The sequence below is a fragment of the Echinops telfairi genome, unplaced genomic scaffold, assembly GCF_000313985.2.
Source record: "Echinops telfairi isolate 266 unplaced genomic scaffold, ASM31398v2 ScPeMD7_7469;HRSCAF=8507_1, whole genome shotgun sequence".
NCBI lineage: Eukaryota > Metazoa > Chordata > Mammalia > Afrosoricida > Tenrecidae > Echinops > Echinops telfairi.
Window position 1 is genome coordinate 7,379,494 of NW_022111373.1, and position 22,615 is coordinate 7,402,108.

General features: G+C 52.7%; 1 protein-coding gene across 1 annotated transcript in view; it reads left to right on the forward strand.

Moving 5' to 3' along the window:
* FSTL4 (follistatin like 4) overlaps nucleotides 1-20,025 on the forward strand; it is a 142,693-nt gene extending 122,668 nt beyond the window's left edge. The window contains exons 11-13 of the mRNA XM_004696992.2: nucleotides 1,316-1,423; nucleotides 10,085-10,194; nucleotides 12,883-20,025. Of these exons, the coding sequence (XP_004697049.1) occupies nucleotides 1,316-1,423; nucleotides 10,085-10,194; nucleotides 12,883-13,585 (921 nt within the window). The 3' untranslated portion in view covers nucleotides 13,586-20,025. The remainder of the gene's footprint in view (nucleotides 1-1,315; nucleotides 1,424-10,084; nucleotides 10,195-12,882) is intronic.
* Nucleotides 20,026-22,615: the final 2,590 nt, after the last annotated feature.

Genomic DNA, 22,615 nt, shown 5'->3' on the forward strand with positions numbered 1-22,615 from the left:
CTTTAGAGAAGTTTTGCCCAATGGTGGGAAGAGAAATGGGACAAAGAGGGTATAGTTTTTTGGGTTTTAGTGTTTTTCCAAGATCCGAAAGACTAGAATATGTTGGGTCACCATAGAAATTTCTGAAATTATGCTGACAAGATCTAAGTTATGGTAGGAATGAAGGCAAGGTTGAGTAGATGGCTGGCAGAGAAGACGTGTGTCATGTGATCCACGTACCAATGTCTTCAGTGAACAAAGGGAGTGGCCGGGACATGGCTCAGAGTCTATGGGCCTGAATTGCCTGTGTTCTGTTTGTGTTTGCAGAGAGATGCATATTTTCTGATTTCTCTCTTGATGTCTTGTTGACCATTGGTTGTTCTCTAGTGTGTTAAATGTTTACATATTTGTGTGGTTTCCAACTCTTCTTTGGTTATTAATTTCAAATTTCACTCTGTGCTTGGAGAATATATTTAGTATGATTTTAATCTTTCTGAATGAACCTTGTGTCCTAACATATAATGTGCCCTCGATGATGACCCATGTGTGCTGTGGCGGTGGTGTCGGGAGGCGTATTCTACATACAGATGTGTGTTAGGTCAGGTTGGCTTATAATATGGTTCAGCTCTTCTTCCTTATTGATCTTTCTCGATGTCCTATCCATGGTTGAAAGTGGTATAATGAAGACTCAACTACTACTATAAGTACTTCTATTTCACAGAATTTTTGAAATTACTAAACTGTAATAAAAGGTAAAAAGGAATACACAGCTACACACTCAGAGGACAGCAGTTTCAGCAATAAAAGAGTCTGCCTGATGCTACAGCCTGAGTCCCCACAGCCCCTGGTGAAGGATGTGCTAGATAGAGGCTGCTCAGAGGAGAAGGGTGATCATGGATGAGCTCAGAATCAGCGTCACATAACCCAAAGTGGAAAGCCAAATTCAACAGAATCCAGGGAAAGGACAAAGGGCCCAAAAAGCTTTCAGGAGAAGCCAAGTGGGTTGTTTCAGCTTAAGTAAAACCTGCAAGAAAGGTTGTTTTAAAAGGGAGAGCAACATTGAAGGCCAACGTTATGGCTCTAGAATGGACACAAAAGGGAAGCTACAGCCTTTGGTCCCCAAGTGGGATCATTGCCCAGGCCCCAGGGCTGGCTTTCCACAAAAATATGTGCACACACACAGCCCTGAACTGACCCCATCATCTGGCTGGATGGGACTCCTGGCACTGGAAAAGGCATGTGCTGCGTTGTTGCTGCGGGGAGTACTCTCTATACCGATGTGTTAGGACAGGTTGGCTACCACAATGATGACCAATTTGTCACTCTCTTTTTCAAGTCCATAGGTGTGGACCCTCTGCCGGCTAAGCTGTCCTATGACAAGTCACATGACCAAGTGTGGGTCTTGAGCTGGGGGGACGTGCACAAATCTCAACCAAGCCTCCAGGTACGTTGAGCACAGGATACCCACAGTCTGAGAAAGCAGCCTCCTAGCCTCCTTCCCAAGGAGGCTTATCACATTTTCCAAAAGATGTCCGTGAAGGCTGGAGAAGCGAGTGGGAAACTGCCTCAGGCCAACAGCCCTCCCCCAGGCAGTTTAGCAGGGGATCTTAAGCTCCACAGGGATATTGATGGTAGATAGGCTACTGATGTGTAGCTTTCCGCACCTGAGTCCTTAGCTCCTGGTGCCAAGCAAAAAGTGAGATCCAAACCGGTGAAGATTTTCTTCACCTGGGGCTTGGCAGGCGTTTGGAGATTGGCCCATTGCTGGCCAATAGCAGAGAAGAATAAATAGCAGCAATTACACCCATAAGTGAAAGCACATCTATATCCGAGTGCTTATGATGCTCTAGGCACAGACAAGTTCAATAATAAGTCGATGGCCCAACTCAGGCAGTGTGGGTCTGGAGCCATGCCTGTCACCACTCTACTGACGGGGCCCTGAGATCTGGGGATGCCTCCCTCTTCCTGGGGGAAGGCCAGTCCTGCATCCGCATGAGAGGAGGAAGCCATTCAAAAGGTGAGGGGAGCACGGAGAAGGCAGGCATGCCCAGACAGATGTGGAGAGTCCTGGAACCACACTGGGTTCCCTCTCAATCCTGCATGGGGAGCCAAGCCCAACCCCACCCCCAGTCTCTTTTCAAGGCTAGGAAGAGGCCAGGAAGACCAAGGTCTAGAGAAGCTCCTGGGGGAACGGACCCCCTGCCACCTCTTGTGTGACTGGGCAACTGAAATTATAGTTGCTCAAATAGCATTGCCAACCAGCCCTGAGCTCCAAGGAGCTGACAAAAATAACCTATCGGAGGACCCAGGAACCCCGGTGGCACCGTGGTTACAAGTTGGGCTGCTAATTGCCAGATCAGCAGATGGAAACCACCAGCCACTCCACAAGAGGAAGATTTGGCTTTCTACTGCGGTCAAGATTTCCAGTCTTGGAAACCCACAGGGATAGTGCTACCCTGTCCCATCGGGGCCCTATGAGTCAGCATCAACTCGATGGCAGTGGGTTATCAGAGGACCTAAGAGCCTGAATGGAGATTCCTAAGAACAAGCAGACGCTCAGAAACAGAGCTGCTACAAGTGAAGGGGCCAAAGTGGAGGTGAGAAGGCATACAGGGAATTTGGGAAGCTGGAAGACAGCAAGAAGAGATCGGGAAAACATTTTGAAAATGATGATGGCAACAAATACACCCATGTGCTTGACACGATGGATGGATGGCTTGTGATGAGTTATAGGAGCCCCAATAAAATGATAAAGAAGAAGAAAAGATTGGGAATAAAACGTATTTCCCAATTTAAAAGTCCTGTGCTTGAATTGAAAACTGCATGGTTTCTACTAAGAACAATGTTTGTTAAAGGGCGAAAAGAGAGAGAGAGAAATGCTAAGAGCCACTGATGTTAGGATAGAGTCAAGCCATCAATTTGGAATAAAATTTCCCTGCAGTTGAAGAAAATTAAACAAGCTCTAGGCTGGATGATGAGAAATGATGTCTTCCCCTTTCTCGGTAAAAATTCTGGAACTTCGAAGCAGAACGAACAAGCAACCTGTTCCATCAGATTGGCTCTTGACGTCTCACCTGCATTAGTAGCTAAAACAGGTGAAGTGACATCTGCGGACTACTGAGATGAAGCCCAAGTATCCTATTCCCACCAAGACAAAAGATAGGAGTTGTGCAAATTCAGAGAGCATACCATTTGAGCAAGATACGATGGAGAAAAGATTAAGAGGAGACCGTGGTATGTGTTGAGCCTAGAGAGGGCGATCTAAACTTCAGTGTGAAATGGATGAAGAGAGAGCCTGTCCTGAAAGTTATAAGTGCCCAATATGGACATCTGAAATATAGACTCGCTGAAAAAGAAATTCCGATGCTTGTGTATAACTGAACATGTGACATCTCATGCCAATAGAAGTGCAGCAGAGACGGGAAATACTCAAAAACCTCACCTCAGTGGGAAAAGATGATATTGTTTAAAATGAATAGTTGAAAAGTAATGATCTCATTACTCCAAATGAGGCAAACGGAATTCTCTTATTAAAAACAAAGAAAGATTGGGTTTAGAAAAAGAGACTCACTATACTTGCTTACAAGAAACTTGCATAAAGTCATCAAAGAGTGGACTTAATGACGTGGGAACAGTGGCTGGCAGGTGCAGGAAAGGCTATGCAGAGGGGATAGTATTAGGGAGTAGCTGGTTAAAAGCATCAGACAGAAATTATATGACCACAGGAGATAGCCAACAGTGTAGCAACTATACATATAAAAGTAAGGGGAACTTGATTTAGAACGCACCTGAACTGTACATTCCAAACTGACAAAGGTTACATGAGAAAGGACTGAACAAAGAGGTTGATTTAGTAAATTTATAGAAAGCCCTTTATGCTTCGCATAGAACAGTTTTCATATGTATACCCACGAGAAACAAACTATATCACTAATCTCAAAGAAAACTCTCAACAAACTTGTAAAAAGTCAATGTTTGGGGCTACATAATCTGAGAATTACAACCTGGCCTGATAAGAAAACATTCCTCTTGAATCACAAGAGAAATTTCAAATGACTCCAAAGCCGTGCGAGAGACTCTCTCATCACAACCAGTGGACCAGAGGTGGCTGTGTGCGAGCAACGTCTGTGCCTTAAAAGTCTGCAGACGCGGCACTCTAGGAAATTAGCAGGAGAGCAGAGTGACTGCTGAGACAGGAGAGGGGTTGAAGCCAATGCCAACACATTCTTTACAGAGCAAATAGAGAAGCAAACCCTTTGTGAGCCTGAGAAGAGGTCATGGGGGTGGCAGTTGGGTGCCCTCGACCTGTTCATGGTTCGACTCGTGCGTAACAGAAGGAGACGCTGACCGGTCCTGCACCATCCTCACAATGGTTGTCAATCCAGCTTGTCAGGGCCTCTTTTTCGCTGCCCCTCTGCTTTTGCAGGCATGATGCCCTTCTCCAGGGCCTGTTCTCTTTGGACTTATCCGAAGTACACGAGACAAGTCTCACCTTCCTTGCCTCTAAGGAGCAGGCTGGCTGTTGCAAATACTGCTGGGTGGCCACAGTGGGGCAGCCAGCTTTACAGCACAGGCAATGGATGACTGCTCATCAAAATGTACCTAGTAGGCCCAAAGGTCCTCCGAGGGGTGACGGACAAGCACAAGGTGGGACAGGCCGGGGGACACCGCAGCATATCCTGCAACATGGTGGAGCAGGAGGGCACGGCTACACAGTGAAAGATGTCCATCACAGAACAGATAGTGTATGACCCCACTTTTATAAGACAATGAGATAGGAAGGGGCTTCAAAAGGATCGTGGAGAAAGTTCATGATTGTCTTATTCCATTTTCCACAAACTTTTGCCACCCCTTCATCCATGTATAGACAGAGAGAGACCAATGTTCATTGGTGGTGACCAGAGAGGGGGATTCGCGGACTGTGGATAGTTGCTATCTGGGGGGATGGGAAAGTAGCACAGAATGTGGTCTCTGCACACAGCTTGTGTGCAGACATGTACAGCCATAGAGGACACCAGGACAGGTCCTCCCCAGCCATGCCCACATACCTTGGGAAAAGAGTTTTCTGGATGTGAAGGCTTAGGATCTGTCTCCTGGTGCAACTCAGTCAATTGGCACCCTGAAGTTCTGCATCCTGGCAGGGCGAGTAGCGACTGGGATCATCCAGCTAGTAGGCAGCGATCTGAGATCGGTTCGCCTCTACTCACGAAGAGCAAAAGGAACCCAGAGTCCCAGGAAGGAAGTAGTCTACAGGGCTACCGCAGCCTCATCTCCCGAGACCTCAAGAATGAGACGGCAGCCAGCTGCCACCGTCGCCATGGACCACAAGAGCTGGACCCAGGACGCGCACATCAGAAAACTGTGGAACGTAACTCAGATTCTTAATGGTCTGACCTTGTTGGGCCGGTTGAGACTGGGAGGCTCTCTGAAAACCTCCTGAGGTCACCTTTTTTTGCAAAACAACACAAGCTACCCAGAATAGAAGATAGTGCTCATGAGGACTGAGGACTCGTTTTATAAAGCTCCACCAAAAAACCAACTGTTTGAAGCCAAAAGGTCAACAATTACTTTAAAGCACAGATGAGGACACTGGGGCGGGGAGCGCAAGACAACTAGAGTAGGGGAAATGGAACAAGCAGAATGCAATTAATGAGAATGTTGACGTGCTTGCGCACAGGGGGTGGTAAGTAATGTCACTGATTCACTATTAACCTACATTGTCAAGTGGGAGCCTAATTTGCATGTAATCTTTTTTTTTAAATACTTTTATCGGGGGCTTTTACATCTCATCACAATCCATATATTCATCCTGTGTGTCAAGCACATTTGCACATAAGCCGCCATCATCATTTTCAAAGCATTCTCTTCCCACTTGAGCCCCTGATATCAGCTCCCCATTTCTTCCCCCTCCCTCACGAACCCTTGATATCTTACATCGTCCTGGGTCGCTCCTCACCCAGTTTTCCGTTATTCATCCCCCTGGGAGGGAGTTCTAGTTTGATCCTTGTGATTGATTTCCCCCTTTCTCCCCTAATCCTCTAGCTATCTCTCCCTCCTTGTTGGCCCCGAGGCATGTAATCTTTCACAGGAAACGGAGAATTCGCTTTTTAAAATGTACCCCAAAGACAATGGAGCATCCCCCCACAGAGGGGTCCCAGGGAGGGGGTGAGTCAATCAGGGTGCAGTAGAGCACATGGGTCACGTCATATACCTCTGATCCCTTGAGCCGCCTCACCTCCTGCTATCACACCCTCAGTGCCGCCTCCCAATCTAGACGCGACGGGAGCATGTACGTAGGTATAAGCAAGAGCTAAAACTCACAACACATGGAACCCAGGAACAGGAGTGGGAACAGAGATACCAAAAGGGTAGGGGGAGGGAGTAGCACATAACCACACACCTCCAGTCGGGGAAGAACAACAGAAACCAGAGGGGAAGGGAGACAGAGGTCGGTGTGAGATTTGGAAATAATTAACCATCTACAATCTATCAAGGGGCCATGAGGGCTGGGGTGGGGGAGTATTAAAAATTTTTTTAAATAAAATGTACCCCAAAACTTGAAATCAGGATGAAGTATAGGAAAATTAATAGCTGAGGTTTGGGGGGGGTTTATTCTTGTTTTTTTTAATAGCTGAGTTTTATCAAACCTTTCTAATAAAATGTTAACTATTCCAGGACATAGGGGGGATAGAACCCACTCAAAAAACTCACTGCATTGACTCGATGCAGACTCACAGCGACCCTATTAGACAGGGTAGAACTGCCTTTGTGGGTTTCAAAGACTATACGTCGTTACAGGAGTAGAAAGCCTTGTCTTTCTGGTGGTTTCGAACTGCTGGCCTTGCGGTTAGCAGCCCAACGTGTACCCACTATACGACCAGGGCTGATATTAACATGTAGAAGAGAAAATGTGCACTAATCTAACTTACACATGGTGAGGGGTGTCAGTTCTGACATGTGACAACCCTGTGGGCAACAGCGCGAAACCCTGCCCGCTCCCTCCTCTCTGTTCTTACGTCGGAGCTCACCCCTGCAGGCCAACCCCCAGAAGGCCCCTCCACTTGACCACACCTGATGTCCTTCTCCAGGAGCTTACGGAGACAGAGCTCATCTAAACCTCATACTAGGAAAAGAGCCCACAGCGCCTCTGAATTTCTCAAGCAAAGTTGGCTTTAGGCTGCAACGGTGAGTCACGCGCAAGAAGTCAGCATTATTCAAACACCAACAAATTAAAGGGGGAAAAATGCTGAATGGCAGACCTTTATAAAAGAAGCCTAACGTGTGAGTAGGGAGAAATTCTGCAAGTGTAATCAACAGCAGATCTTTGCCTACATGACAGAACCCTGAAAGCCAATTAATTTCCGAACGTCAAACAGGATGCGCGCCATCACTATAATTAGAAAGTTCGGGACTTGCACTGTGATTAGAAAATGAAATCCTATGAACCAACGTTGGGAAAACAGGAGCCAAACTCCTTGTGACAAGTAGAGGAAAGGGAAGAAGTGCCAGAAAAACTTGCTTCCAGAAGCCTAGCTCGCACAGCCTACCTGCCATGGCATGAACCCCGACACCTGGAGACCCTGCAGGCCAGGGATTCTGAGGCTGCGGGTCTCGTCTTCCTCCCATGGGGCAGAGCGACGAGTGATTTCACACCCCAGGCGTTTAGGTTAGCAACCAGTGCTCAGCCCGCCGCAGCACCAGACTCCTAACAACAGATTCGCCACATCAGGTCGGGCCCAGCTCAAGCAACCCTGTGGGGCAGGGGAGAGGCGCCCCATGGGTTTCTGAGGCCGTACCTCTTTATGGGAGTAGAAAGCCTTGTCTTTCTCCTGCGGAGGGGCCAGTGGTTTCGAAATGGTCATCCTAACATCCCAAAGTGTAACCAGTACACCACCAGGACTCCTTAAATATATATTAAAAGCATCAAAAAAAGTTTTCAATCTGCAACTTGACTTCTAAGAATTTATCCAAAAGCCCTAATCACAGATACAGGCAAAGATTTAGCTATACCCTATATTACCGCATATTTGCAAATCATTACAGACAATATCCTACCATTGTGTCCAAACATCCAACGTGCCCAGCCCAGCTGCCAGGTTAATTCCTACTCAGAGGCTGGGAGAGTGACGGGCTTTCTGTCCTGCCCTGTGGGGTCAGCTGAGTGGGCATGGACTCGATGGCCGTGGGTCTGGTGTGTGGTTGTCTGATGGAGTCGCTGGATCACCACGGGCAAGCGCTCGGCTGCTTACCAATGGGTGGAAGGGTAAGTCCACCCAGAGGCACTCAGAAGAAAGACCTGGTGATCTACTTCGGAAAAATCAGCCCTTGAAAGCCCTGTGCAGCACAGTTTTGCACCCCTCCCTAGGGACCTCACATGAGGTCATCCTCCACCAGGAAGGGGTCAGCTAAAAGGCCACGTGGCTTCAGGACAGGACTTCTAGAATGATGCTCCTCCCACCAAGATCCTCCCCTGGCAACTCGTTTTTGGACCTTTGACTTCTCCATTTCTGCCCAGCACTCACTTGCCCATTCACCACCACCCCCTTCCAGCTTGTCCCACAAACTACCTTATTCCTCGGTCCTCCCCAAGTGCCACCTCTGGGCTGGCTTCCCCTGGCCCCCTAAAGGAGATGCCTTCCTGACCTTCCCACCCCCTGGCAATGGCTAGCCACTCCTGATCCAAGCCCATGAGGCCACCCAAGCCCAGCGCCCTGCCATCAAGTTGACCGGATCCAACTTGTGGGCATCCTCTGTGAGGGGTCTGCAGCGACCCTGGGGCGTGTACAGGCAGCCACACACAAGGACCTCATGACCCGTTGGGGAGATGCAGGCGAGGTGCCCACGTCCTTCAGCAGCCTGTGGTCATGCGCGTTGATGAAGCCGGGGAGAGGTGTCCGTGTGCCAGAGCGCGGGCGACACTGATGACAGCCGGTGCTTTCAACCCTCTCACAGGCTGAGGTGACAAGCCCGATAGCAGCCAACCGTCATGTGGCATCTGGGAATTCTCTGGCCTTTCCCCCTGGCCCCTCTCAGGCCCACTGCCCTACCCATCACCTTTGCTTACCACTCAGTTTTGTGCAGACCCTGTGGTTGTCCCCAGGAAGGGGCTTGCAGTGGAAGTGTCGTTCGGCCGTTTTACAAAACCACAGGAAAATCACGTAAGGAAATCTGAGAACTTGAGAGTTGAAAACAGCAGCCACTTCCACTGCAACCCAGCCTTCTCCCCTCCGAGCTTTGGAGGGAAGGAGGCAGGCCGGGTGCTGTTTGGTCAGGAAAGGCAACGCCGGGAGGCAGGTGCTGCTTGCAGAGCACCCAGCCTATGAGTCACAAACCACCACCCCGCTGCCCCATCCTGCAGGCCAGCCTCAGCCAGCAAGAGCCCAGGTCCCCCTCTTGCACTGCCACAATTCTGCCTCAGTGAGCAATTGCAAGGAATCCCTCCCCTCCCTGCCCATGGGTCTCCTCTCCCACCCAGAACTCCAATTGTCCTTTCAGCCAAAATCACACTGAAGCGGGTCAAGCCTGTCCCCCTGGCAGCAGGTCTGCCTAGAATGTGGAGGTCGATGAGCACAAGACTGACACAGTGTCAGTCCCTGATGGAGGGAGGCCACCTGCCCACAAGAGCATTATGACTGGCTGTCCAGACCACACCGATCCCAACCTCACACCCAACAAGCTCTGTGCTGAGCTGCCAGGCTGCCCTGCCCCTGCCCCGTGGGCCAGTCCCCAGAGGAGGTGCTTCCCTCCAGGAAAGAGGGGCAGCCCTGCTCTGCCACTCCCAATTTGGGCAACACGGGGGGCCTAGTCCTTTACACAGCAAGTCTCACTAGGGGAAGCCAGCCCCGCCTTGTATTTTATTAACAAGCTATTTCCCCAGCGATCATCTGAATGCATCCCTTCACTACAGATGACACACTGAGCCTCAAGCCTGGCTGGGCAGACGGAGCCCAGCACTCATTCCGTGGGGCTCCACCATCGCCCTCACATCTCCACCAGGAGGTGGGGCCCTGCTTGGTGCTCCCCAGACTGTGGCCTGCCCTTGGGCGGCCCTGGTTCCAGCGTTCCCCTGGCCAGGCCCTCACAGGGACTCCGCTCTGTGTTGCAGGTGATCACGGAAGCCAGCACCGGCCAGGGCCAGCACCTCATCCACACGCCCTTTGCCGGGGTGGACGACTTCTTCATCCCCCCAACCAACCTCATCATCAACCACATCAGGTGAGGCCAGCGGAAGGCAGTGCCTGCAGGAAATCCTTCTACCTGGGCTGCCACCCCTCCCGCGCTGGCTTTGGTCCCCTGGAGGAGGGATGGGGAAATGGACCAATCCCTGGTAAGGACTCGGGGCTTAGGGCTCATTCCTTAGGCTCAAGGGTTCTGCTGAATTCAGGGGTGCCTTGGGGACCCCAGGGGACTGGGAAGGCTCATCCCCAAGGTGGGAGGAATGGAAGCCACACCCTCTGCTTGCTAGAGACAAAACCCTGCTGCAGGGTCTGACTCCGATTCTAGAGATGGGTAAACTGAGCCTCAGACACACTCACTGAGGTCACTCTGGACTCAGCGTGTAGGACAGGGAGCGCCGCCCCTGTGGGTTGCCGAGACCTAACGCTTACAGGAAGAGAAAGTCTCCTCTTTCTCCCACGGAGCAGCTGATGTGTTCTGACTGCTGACCTTGTGGGTACTTAGCCCAATGCATAACCACTACGCGCAGGGCTCCTTGGCCCAGGTCACACTGCCAGGAGACTGCAGAGCCAGACCGAATGCAAAGCCCTGCCTCTTTTACAGGCCCGCGCCACTCACGTGGGTGCCATGGTCTGCCAGCCCCGCCTAATAGGCTGGTAATCCTCAGTGGCCTGACAGCAAACCCCATCCCTTTCTGACACAGAGAAGGCTAACCCTGCCCACTCAGTGACCAAGACCCCAGGTGACCTGTGACCCTAGAAATGTATGCCTTAATTCCCTGTCAGGCACCTCACTCCGCAAAGCCATGGCTCACTCTTTGCAAACTGACAGCTGGACTTCTTAAAATAGCACTCACCCACTTCCCCTTGCCCCCAGGCAGAAAGACACTCGCCACCACTGAACTCCCTCACTGCAGAGGGTGCTGGAGAAGAGCCTATAAGAGCCCCCCAAGTCCCCCACCTACCAAAACTGAATTCAGCTTGGGGAGGGGGCCGCAGATGCAGGAGCAGCTGCTCTGAGACTCCAGTGTATGGCTTTCCATCTACGTTCCCCATAAAAGCGGCATTTTCTGCCTGCCCCTCCCACACCCGCCCCTGTACAGAGTGCCTGAGCAAAGGAGCCTCTCCCACCTGCTGAGGTGCAGGTGTTGGAGAGAAAATCATGGAAGAGATTTGTCTACTTTCCTGTAACCAGATAGAATGCCAAAGGGCCTCCTAGCAGGGAACTGAGGCCGAGGCTCGCCAGATCAAAGGAAGTCCTGCCTACAGTCAGACTTCTTCACAGCTGGCTGCCAACCTCTAAAGGAGAACTTCAGAAGGTCCTACTGTGAGCGGCTACCCCCCTTCCGAGCTCTTACACAAAACACCCCTCTTCCACCTAATCCTCCCAGCAGTCCTAGGCAGGAACTGTGCTTCTCTAAGTCACAGAGAGGCAAGCCGCTCTCCCCAGGCTCTGCAGCTCTCCCAGCAGCGAGACTGCACCAGGCCATCTGCTCCCAGGTAGATGATGCCCCTGCCCTGACTGTCCAAAATTCCTCAGCCAGCATAGCTGTGGCCCGAGGCTGTCCCTTTGTCCCCTGCAACCTCCTCTCCCAGGAGAGAGGCTCTGGTAGGACATCTGTACACAGGCAGGTGAAGAGACCTCACTGATGAGCAGCTCAGAAATTATTTCCAGGAAAACAGCGAAGAAGCAGGATTCCTTGTCTTACGGGGACAGCGCACATCAGGGCAGCGCCTTTGTGCCTTCCCTGCCCACCCTCTAGGCACAGGCTCACCGCGCCCACAGGGAGACCCTTCCCCCTCCTCCTCCATCATTCCAAAGATGAATGTGTGCTTGTGCTTGTTAAGCTCCCTCAAGTCGCTCCCGACTCACAGCGACCCTATCTGCAACAGAACGAAACAGCACCCTGTCCTGCGCCATCCTCACCATGGTCCTGAGGTTTGAGCCCATGGTGGCCGCCTCTGTGTCCATCCATCTTGTCCAGGGCCTTGCTCCTTTTCACTGCCCCTCCCTCCACTTTACCAAGCACTCTGAGAACATTGGTAACAGGAGGGCACTGGGCTCGGGATCCCAAGTGAACTACAGCCCTGTCAGTGCTCCTGGTGGCCTGGGCTCCAGCTCATGGCAGCCCCACGGGAAACCATGCAGTGCTGAAGGAGCTTCGTGACTGGCAGCATGCAGGAGCCACTGGTGAGGTCACACAGTGTGTTCTGAGACCCTTACAGCCACCCAGCAGGCTCATCTGCCAGCGCTTTACGAGGTACTGCCGAGTGGGTTCTTGCTGCAGAGAAGAACTGTTCTGAAGGCTGTGACCTTTCCTCCTAAGGCACCACTGAGTGAGTCTGCACTAACTAGCCCCCTTTCTGCAGGCAGCCGCACACCTAACCATCGGCACCACCCAGGGCCCCAGGACCCTACACTAGGCAATATTCTGTTGTGATCTATAGGGGTTTGGAAGTGAATTACCAGGCCTTTCTTCCTAGTCTGTCTGTATCTGACAGCTTTCCTGTAATCTGCCCACTCTGGGCCTTTGAAACAGTAGTAGCCCAGCTTCCAGCACCATAGCACACAAGCCACCACCGGGTTGCCAACTGGCAGAGGGCTGACGGTCCGGCCAACAGAGTTATAGCAGAGGGGGATTACAAAGCAGGGCAACTAGAACTTTCAAAGAGGTGGCCTCCAAACCTCTGACCACAGTTATCACCCCACCCCCACCCTTACCCCCAGGTTCGGCTTCATCTTCAACAAGTCCGCCCCCGCCATCCACAAGGTAGACCTGGAGACGCTGATGCTCCTCAAATCCATCAGCCTGCAGAGCCACGGCTGCCTGCCACAGGCCATGGCCCACACGCACCTGGGTGGCTACTTCTTCATCCAGTGCCAGCAGAGCCACGCCACCCCTGCCGCCCCCCAGCTGCTGGTAGACAGCGTCACCGACTCCGTGGTGGGCCCCAACGGGGACATCGCAGGCATCCCGCACACCTCACCCGACGGACGCTTCGTGGTCAGTGCTGCCGCCAACAGCCCCCAGCTGCACGTGCAGGAGATCTCGCGGTGGGGGGAGATCCAGCCCCTCTATGGCCTGAGGGTCCCCCAGGGCATCTCGGGCCTGGCCTTCCAGCGCTCCTTCACTGAGGGCAACCAGTACTCCGTCTATGCCACCCTGGAGACGGAGCCCAGCCTGCTCTTCCTAGAGCTGTCCACTGGCAAGACCGGCCTGCTGACGGACCTGAAGGCCCCGCCAGAGGGGCCAGCCTGGCCCTGGGCAGAGCCCCTCAGGGTCCTGAGGGACAGCGGCCTCTTTGGACAGTACCTCCTGACCCCGGCCCAGGAGTCGCTCTTTCTCATCAATGGGCGGCAGAACGCCCTGCAGTGTGAGGTGTCGGGCATTAAGAGGGGGACCACGGTGGTGTGGGTGGGCGAGGTATGAGGGAGCTGAGACCACAGCCCCAAGCAGGCACACTGTACATTTTTACAGACAAAAGCAAAGGCCTGCATCTGCTTCGTGGTTCACCACTGGTCTCCTTGCAAGTCCCCTCGTTTAAGGTATGCGCTGCTGACCAGATGGGGGTTTTTCTGTTGGGAAGTATGATTTCTGCCTTCAGCTGCGACGAGAACACATGCTACCCGCCATGCGACCTGGGGCTGCTGTGCCGAGCTATGTGCACCTGGCGACCAGCCCGTCCGCTTTCCCGGCGGGTGCTTCTGTCGGTTGCCTTCACGTAATCATCGTCCCTTGCCTCCAGATCCAGCCAGACCTCCTCACTCTGGGGGAAGGGCCCAGAGCTGGCCAGGGAACAAGGGGCACTGGGCACAGGCAGGGCTCGCCAGAGCTCCATCTGCCCTCGCGGCGGCCCCGCCCTTTGCCTTCACAGCTGCTGCTTGCTTGCTTTGCATTTGACTTGCGATCAGCCTGAGGGAGTGCCCACGTGACTTGTTGCATCTTGGGGGCTGGGGAGATCACTCACTTTATTTTGGAAATTTTTGATCCAAAACTAGTTTTTTATAATCTCAGATGTTAGTCCGTAGAGCGACCCTCTCCAAGGTCCAATTCCTTCCTCCCTGCCTTAGGCCGTATCTCTGGGTGTCTCAATGCCAGCCCACTTTCTGCAGCCAGAAAAACTCTCTCCTGGTTATAATCACCGTCACCTGAGACCCGCGGTCTGCAGAGTCGCCCACCAAGTTGGTAACGCAGACTCCACATGGTGGGGTCCGGGAGACCAGGACAGACCTGGTGTTTGTTCCTGCTTCTCACCCATCAAGGGGGCACCCTCTGGATTCAGGGGAGCCTGAGCTTGCCTGACGTGAGGTGAGCAGCCGTGGGGGGCAGTGACCCCATAACAACCCCAAGGTTACAAATGTCCTTTGCCGGCCAGCCCTGATGCAAACCAGTTTCTGTTCTGCCCGTGGCCTGGCCCTCACACCCGCGCCTCCAGCGCCCACAGGCCACACCGTCCTGCGTGAGTCCTCACACGTGTCCTCACACGCGGCCTCACTCTCCTCACAGACACCCACTCCGCGACACAGTCAGGAGGCAGGCTGGCCCTGGGCATGAACGCTCCAGCCCCCCCACAGGCAGCCACGTGCTGCTGGGCCACCCTGCAAAGAGATGCTCCTCGGGGAGGCCCACACACCTCCAGAAGACATCCTCCCCGGGGGCTCACATCCTAGGCTGAAACAAATGCTTCCACAGCGGCAGTGATCACTTCAACACCCTGCAGCTGCTTGGGAGAGATGATTACCTTCCAGACACTTGATTTAGCCACCCGGGCCTGCCTACAGGGCCACGGTCCTCCCTGCTGCTGAGAAAGGACACTTGTCGGGGCATCGGCTCTGCTTCTCTTTCAATGCCATGCCTGTCTTCTGCCACACCCCCACGTAAATCCTGCGCACAGAGGTAGCATGTCCCGGAAACCCACTCTGGTGGGAGGGGGGTTGAATGGTGTGCAGAATCCTACCACACATGCACAGTCTGTGCACGACAGTGTGACACACTGCTCCTCTTCTTCCCCTGACACCCCACCGCCTCACCCTCTCCCAAGGTCCTGAGAGCAGGTAGTTCCACCAACACGGATCCCAGGTGACCTGGGCACGTTTGTGTCGGGATTTGCTAGCGGGTGATGTTGGTGGACAGATATGCATGGAGCTAACCGACCTCAGAAGCCTGTCCTTGAGACCGTGGGGGCAGGAGGGAGAACCCTCTGGACCCCGCCTCGGTGACTTGCCCTATGGACCCCAAGGCCACGCTTCTACCACTGAAACCCTCCAACTCTCATGAGTTTCTCCCTTGGGTGACATCTTCTAAACTGGCCGGCCTGGCAGCAAGAGAGTCTCTGGGCCTAACAGAAGAGGCCCACAGACGACCAGACCAGAACACCAGCCCATGTGGGTCGCCAAATTCCAAACACAATTGGCCCAGAACCCAACTCCCTCGTGAACCTGGGCCGCCCAGGCAGGGCCTCTGCCGCATCTGTCCCCTTTCCACTCTGCATCCACGTTCAGGTTTATCGGGATGGCATGCCTCTTTGCCCTCACTGTGCAGGTACAGAGGCAGACGCATCCACCTTGCTGCCAGCATGCTGGACACACAGACTTGGGGTTTGGTGGGAAAGGCTGGCCCCAGTGCTCCCTGCCCCTCCTTCCACACCCCCGCTCCAGCAAAGGCCGCTGGAGCACAGTTTCAGGATCGCTGGTACACCATGAAGCCAACCCGGCGGGGGCTCCTTCTCATGAGCAACTGATGTTGTGCATTTTAAAGACACATTTGCTTTACCAAAACAATCACCCAAAAGCCACTTACATCACGAACTCCCTCAATCACTTTAAATTTCACAAAAATGCAACATCGTTTTGTTGTCGTCTCGTCGTCTTCCCAGAATAGCAAACACACAAAGCACCCGAAGTGACATTAAAGGGTTGAGATTAAGACCCATCGTCTCCTGCCCAACTGGGCAGAACCCATACTAACAGGTTCTGGAGCCAAAAGCCTGCCTCGCCATGCAGGGGAGTGGTTTGTCTGCTCCCGGGTGATCCAGGTGGTGACCGCGGTAGGCTCAACTGTGCCAGCGGTTGAGGATGGCAAGGATGGGCCCATGTTCTACCCTGTTAGACACACTGTCACAGGCCTTGCCTCAAACGCATCAAAATAGACGATGGCGTGAGCGCTCTACACAGCAGGCTGAGACCCAGCGTGAGCCGCCACACCAGCCAACAGCTGCACGGGCTGGCCCAGGCTTCTTTCGCATGTGCCCAAGCCAACTGCCCGAAATCCAAGCCAGCTTCAGAAGAGGATGTGGAACAGGGACTGTCACTGCTGATGTCAAATGAACTGGGGCTGAAAGCAGAGAACGCCTTTGAGAAAAGTTGTTTACCTGAGTCTTATGCACTGTGCAAAGGTCTTAAACTCTGGCTCATTAAAAATTATGTATGACATTACAGGAATTCCCGAACATGGGAATGGGAATTGTTTGTGCTTCTGTGGCACCGCTACACAGACCAGGAGGCAGTCGCTCTGGCAGAACGGGATCCTAAGTGGTTTCAAAATCAGGAAATGTGTGACAGGATGGTAACCTCTAACCATCCATATTCGATTTGTATACTGAGCAAATTATCTGAGAGAATAGACTTTTGAAGGACACAACATCAAGACTGAAGGAGAAGGCTCGTTAACAACCTATGATACACAGATGGCATGGCCTTGCTCGATGGAAGGTAGGAGGACTTGAAGCATTGGTGGAGAATTAAGGACTGCCACCTTTGGTATTGATTGCAACTCAATATGGGGGGGGAAAAGTCCTTATAACTAGACCGATGGACAGAAGACAATAAATGGAGAGACGTTGGAGGTGGCCCAGAGCATCGTTGTACTCAGATCCCCAATCGCTGCCCATGGAGGCGGCAGCCACGAGATCACATCACGTACTGCACCGAGCGAATCTGCGATGAAGACCTCTCTTTTTCAAATGCGAAAAAGACAAGCAAACGTCGCTCTGAGAACTGGGTGCACTTGTCCCAAGCCTTAGTAGCTCCATTCGCTACATAGGCATGTGAACGCTGAACCACTAATCAAGAAGGCAGAAGACGGACTGATGCATTTGAATTATGACTAAGAAGGTTGAAGATTACCCTGGACTATGAGAAAAATGACGAAATCTGCCTTGGAAGAAATGCAGCCAGCATGCTCCTTGCACGCAGGGATGTCAAGGCTTCATCTCACATACTCAGCACGTTTTCTAGAGGGACAGCCCCTAAAGACCATCATACCTGATGAAAGTAGAACATCCACAGAAGAAGATGACCCTCAAGGAGATGGATCGAGACTTAGAATGACTGCGAGGGTGGTGCAGGACCAGACAGTGTTTGTCTGTCATCCACAGGGTCACTGCGACTTGCAAGCACCCAGTGACAAGAAGTGATCTGGTGAAGTAGCTGCAAGAGCCCTTCAAGCCTTGGCCGGGACCAACCGTAATCCCAAACCTCAGACCCTGAGGGCTAGAGGTGACATTACCAGAGAGAAGAGGTCAGACCCTCCCATTCCCACCGCCAGCCCGGCCTGCTCCCACCCTCACCCTGCGGAACAGGGTTCCCAGCCCCCCACAGGGACCCCAGAAGAAGGCTTTCAACCCCTGAATAAAGCCGTGACTTACCTGGTGACCTGGAGAATTGTTGGCCCCGTCATCTAGGAAGCCCCCAAAGTTGGGGCTTTGTGCGGCCACAACTTCCTGTTTTCTGTTGACCAGTAACCTGTGAACTGAAGGTGATTTCCAGACAGATGTGGAGCAGATTCTTTCCGGATCTATTTTTCTACAAGAGGCTTCATGTTTCACAGTGTGTTTCACTCCAGGCCCCTGGGCCCGGCTCATCATCACTGGCAAACCTCACACCCTTCTCACTCACCCCTCCCTTCCCCGTCCGCCTCAGAAGCCCCCCTCCCACCCCCTCCATCCTCTGCATCCACCTATCTACCTCACATCCTCTCTCCTGCCCCCCCGCACCCCCTCTGCGCCCAGAGCACCACTCCCCTGCCAGGTGGCCAGGCAAGTAATGTAGACTGATGGCTGTGGGCGTCTTTGTGGACACCTCCCTCACCAGCCCCAGCTCCCACTCTACCTGCAGTCAGAGCCCACTGGAACACAGCCCCTTGCTGGCCACTCACCCCACCCCCCAAACCTCTGCTCCAAACCAGAGCAATTGCACAACTCCCTGGGGAGTGAGGTCAGATACTGTCAGGCAGGGACCATCAGGCAGAAAAGGTGAGCTGTGACATCTTCCCCGAGCCTCAAAACTTACCAGACCCGAGCTCCCCGCCATCCCCCCATTCCCTTTCTCTCCCTCCTCGCAATCTTGCTATGCCTTAGGCCTGCTGCTCTGGGGTGGGGTGGGGAGGGAGCCACTCACAGCTCCCATGAGAAGGGCACCTAACGACTGCGGGGACACCAGATGCCCGGCAGCCTGTGCCCACACTCCTTTCTTGCTTTGGTGTGCCAGCGAGGTCACTCCTGAAGCCAGCTGCTCCATTTGCCCAGCTGGTGGGCAAAGCGATTTTGTTCGAGAGAGTCATTAGTTGCCTTGGTTTCTCTTTGAATTTGTGGGACAGAGACACTTACAAGAGTACGGGGGAGGAGGGCATGCCGACTCTCAGGGCCAGACCCCCAAGCAGCCAGTGAACGCCGCTCACGTCCTGCTTTTGTCCAGGCCAGACGACCTGCCAAAGTCACATGAGGATCTGAGCATCCTATCTGGGCCTGAAGGCTTTGGGCACGAGCCACCTGCCAGGTGCTTGAGGCCAGCAGTCAAGGTCTCATGCACGCACGTCCTCCACCGGAGCTGTGAGAAGCAACGCGGAGGCTGAATGTCACCAAAGGCCACGTGAGAGAGTACCACATCAGGACAGCAGGGCTTGGCTTCCGGAACCAGCACGGGGTGTGCCTCTTGTATAGTCTTTGTTTCTTGTTTCTTAACAAGGTCACAATTCAGACACCTCTCTCTCTAAACTCACCCATCCCTTTCCCACGTGCTCCCCCAGCACATGGTCCACTCCAAATCTGGAGGGCTTGGTCTATGTTCTAAAAAGCGGCAACTGCTGAGAGCCCCTGGTCCACGCTCCCCTCAAGGCGCCACGGTGGGGTCAGAGAATGTTGCCCTTTGAAGGGAAGCGCTTCTAGCAGGGGCGATCGCAGGGGTCTGTCCTCCACTGCCCAGCCAGCCAGCCGCCATCATTCTAAGAGCAGTTGGCCCCCTTGCCGCTTGAGCTACTTCAGCGAGGTCAGAAAAGACAGGTCCCCTTTGGCTGCTCAGCCCCCTGACCTGGCCCTGCTACACCGCCTTGCCCCCAGGTGCTTGTGCTTGCTGGCGGCTGTGCACACATGGTGCGGGGGCACGGAGTTTAGCTGGGGTGGTCCCACGCCGCTGTCCTGTAGCTGAATGAGCCTCAGTGCGCAAAGCCACACACCCCCGTCCTTCAGTCCTGTGAAGAGTCTCATTATTCCCCGCTGCCAAAACCCTTCCGATCTCTCATGTCAAGGCAGGTCATGTTATTTTAAGCAGTTGCGTAGACTCCAGAATATATTTTCTGTAATCACCAGTATTTCTCAAAAGGCCTCCTGTAATTATGATACATGTGGATTTTTCCTTATTTATAAAATATATATAAATTATTTTTAATACATCAACTTTAGTAGGGATTTGTACCAACACAGTAACCGTACGTGGCATTTGAAATACGTTTGTGTTTACTTTGACGTATTACACGGTATTGAACACACGGTGTATTTGCAGTAACACTTGATATAAAGACGACTCACAAACTATCACATTGTCATTGTAAATGCTCTTTTTCTGAAGATTTTACAATAAAACTTGAGAAAAGTTCGTGTGTGTGTGTGTGTGTGTGTGTGTGTGTGTGTTTCTTCTCTTTTGGCGTCCGTCTGTTCACCTGTCCAGGTGAGAATCGGCTAAAGCTGGACCACTCAGGGGACCCTGGCCAAACAGCACTCACTCCCTTTCCCACCCCAGTTTAGCGTCATGGTGCACAAAGTGGAGTGATCATTTGTCTGGCCCCGTCCAAGGGCTAGTAGGCAACCTGAATCATGCCACCTCGCTGCCCTGTGGTGCACTCTCTTCGTGTTTCACCACCCCAGCGGGGGGCGGCGGGGGCGGGGGTGTGTGGCAGGGGTCAGACCAAGCATAATTCCCACACTGTCCAGTGCTGTCCCCTGAAACACTGTGAATCGTGTCTCAGGGTGGGACCAGCCCTACGGTCCTCTCTGTGCCTTGGCTGTTCTGAGCAGAAGTGTCATCCTCAGAGCTTGGTGGGCCATGATGCCGTCCACTGCCTCTTTCCCTCCTAGTTTGCTCCCGTGTGGTCTGGGCAGACCCGCCACTCTCCCCGGGCTGGATCTTCAGTGCTGTCCTCTGTGGTGCATTCTTCTGGGGAGGGGTCGACGCAGCTGAGCTTGGAGCCAGCCCGCAGACCTCTCGGTTAGTTCCCCGCTTCATGCCTTTAGGTTGCCCCCAAGGTCGAGGGCACTGGGATGGTCTGGTCCTTCTCGCCCTTTCCTGTGGCAGGCATTTCTACCAGTCCAACGGTCCCCTTGCTCCCTCCTGTCCAGCCCATGAGCAAGCAACTCGGAGAGATGCTCAGTGCCTGTGCCCAGCCACTTGCGTGGCCAGCTGTGTCGGCAGAGCCTATGCTTAGCGCTTCTTCTTTTTAATAGAGCATTTATTGATGGAATAACAAAAGTGCTTTTCTTCAATATTCTTCAAGATACATGTACGCAACTTGCAAATAACTACCTACAACATATCACCTTGTTTTAAAACATGCGCTTTTATCTCCCACCAAAAAAAAATGGCAAAGCGGCTCCTTTTGTTCTTTTTTGGCAATGTCCAACCTTAATTGAGGGACTTGAGGGAAACTGGATGTGCATGAATCAATGGAAAGCAAAATAAAGGATCATGTTGAGTTTAAAAAATGGACAAAAAACGTTTTAGTGATATTTTTCACATTTAAAAAAAATGAAGAAGAGGTCACCGTACAACCCTGGGCAAGGATCTGCAGACTTGCTTTTTTGTGTTGCGAATACCAACGATGCATGTCAAAAAGGAACGTGGCATCACAGCCGTTTTGTACCGACTTGGTCTGGAGAAGAGAGTGACCAAGGGCCCGCATTCTGTTTTCTCGATTGCTGTTCATGTGGTTGATCCGATTGGCTCGTCGGTGACGTTTGCCCAAATCGTTCTCCAGTTGTTCCGTTAGCATTGTTGTTTGACCTTGATGCTTCTCTGATGACATTGTGTAACAATATCAGTCTTGTCTGTAAATGCCTTGCATGTGCTTCAGTCAAACGACGATTCCTTCCTGCCCCTTCCTGGCGTTCCGGTCTCTTCCAGAATGTGTGCTCTCGGGTCCACGTTGGCCTCTGCAGGGCGTCCGTTTCTTTCCTCTGCCGGCTAACGATGCCCAGATGTTCTCTGCAACACATTATTCTTTATCCCTTGACTGCTCATGATTTTCTAAAACTCCACCAACAGTTGTTTAGGTCATTCGTTCCTAAATGGTCCCGACCAGAGCCTCTGTGGGATTGGCTGGTCATCCCAATAAAGAGGCAGAAGATGGTGATGTGGGCGATTCTGCATCCATAGCCGTTCCTGTCATGTCTGACGGAGGTTGGCCTGCGATAGGATTTTCAGCCACATCACCTACTGCCAGCTCATTGGTGGTTTCGGAAATTCTGTGAAGCGGAAGGGGTTTAAGAAGACCTGGTTCTACTTGACCCATAGATACGGTGCCCCTTTCCCTCCAACATGGTTGTTCCCACTAGGATCCTGTTGTCTGCCTCTTAGTAATGGAGGCAAGCACCGGTGTCTTTGGGGGAGTCCTTTCAGCTTGGCTCTGCTGACATCAGACACTTTCAACACCTTTTGTGAAAGTGAACTTGGTCAACCGTCATTTTTTAACAGCCGTCTCTACCAAGGCCCTGTCCACCTGGGGCCCACAGAGCAGACATAAAGCAGCACTGTTGGCACACAGAATAACCACGTGCAAAACACGGTCCCATGTACGAGGGTTGGTCAGGAAAGGTTTTCTGGATGAGATCAAATGGGCGCTGCCCAAAGGAGAAAGGTGTCGAGGAGCCTGGCTGCAAGGGGCCCAACCAATGCAGAAGGCTGGTGTGAGAGAGAACGTCAAGGACCCCCCAGCAGGCACGGCCACCGTGGGAGAGATCACTACTGCCCCCAGTGAGGCCCTACCCCCAAGGGGCTGCCTAGAGGAGCGCCAAATGTCTTTGGAGAAAGATGGCCTCCTTTGGGTTCTGGGAGCATCTTCCCAGCCAAAGCAGCGAGGATTCAAAGTGGCCAAGCCAGGTGAAAGGACAGAGGGGAGCTACTCGTGTCTTCACACTGCCAACCATGAGGATGGCAGCCCAACCTGAAACCACTGCACCACCAGGCCTTCTGA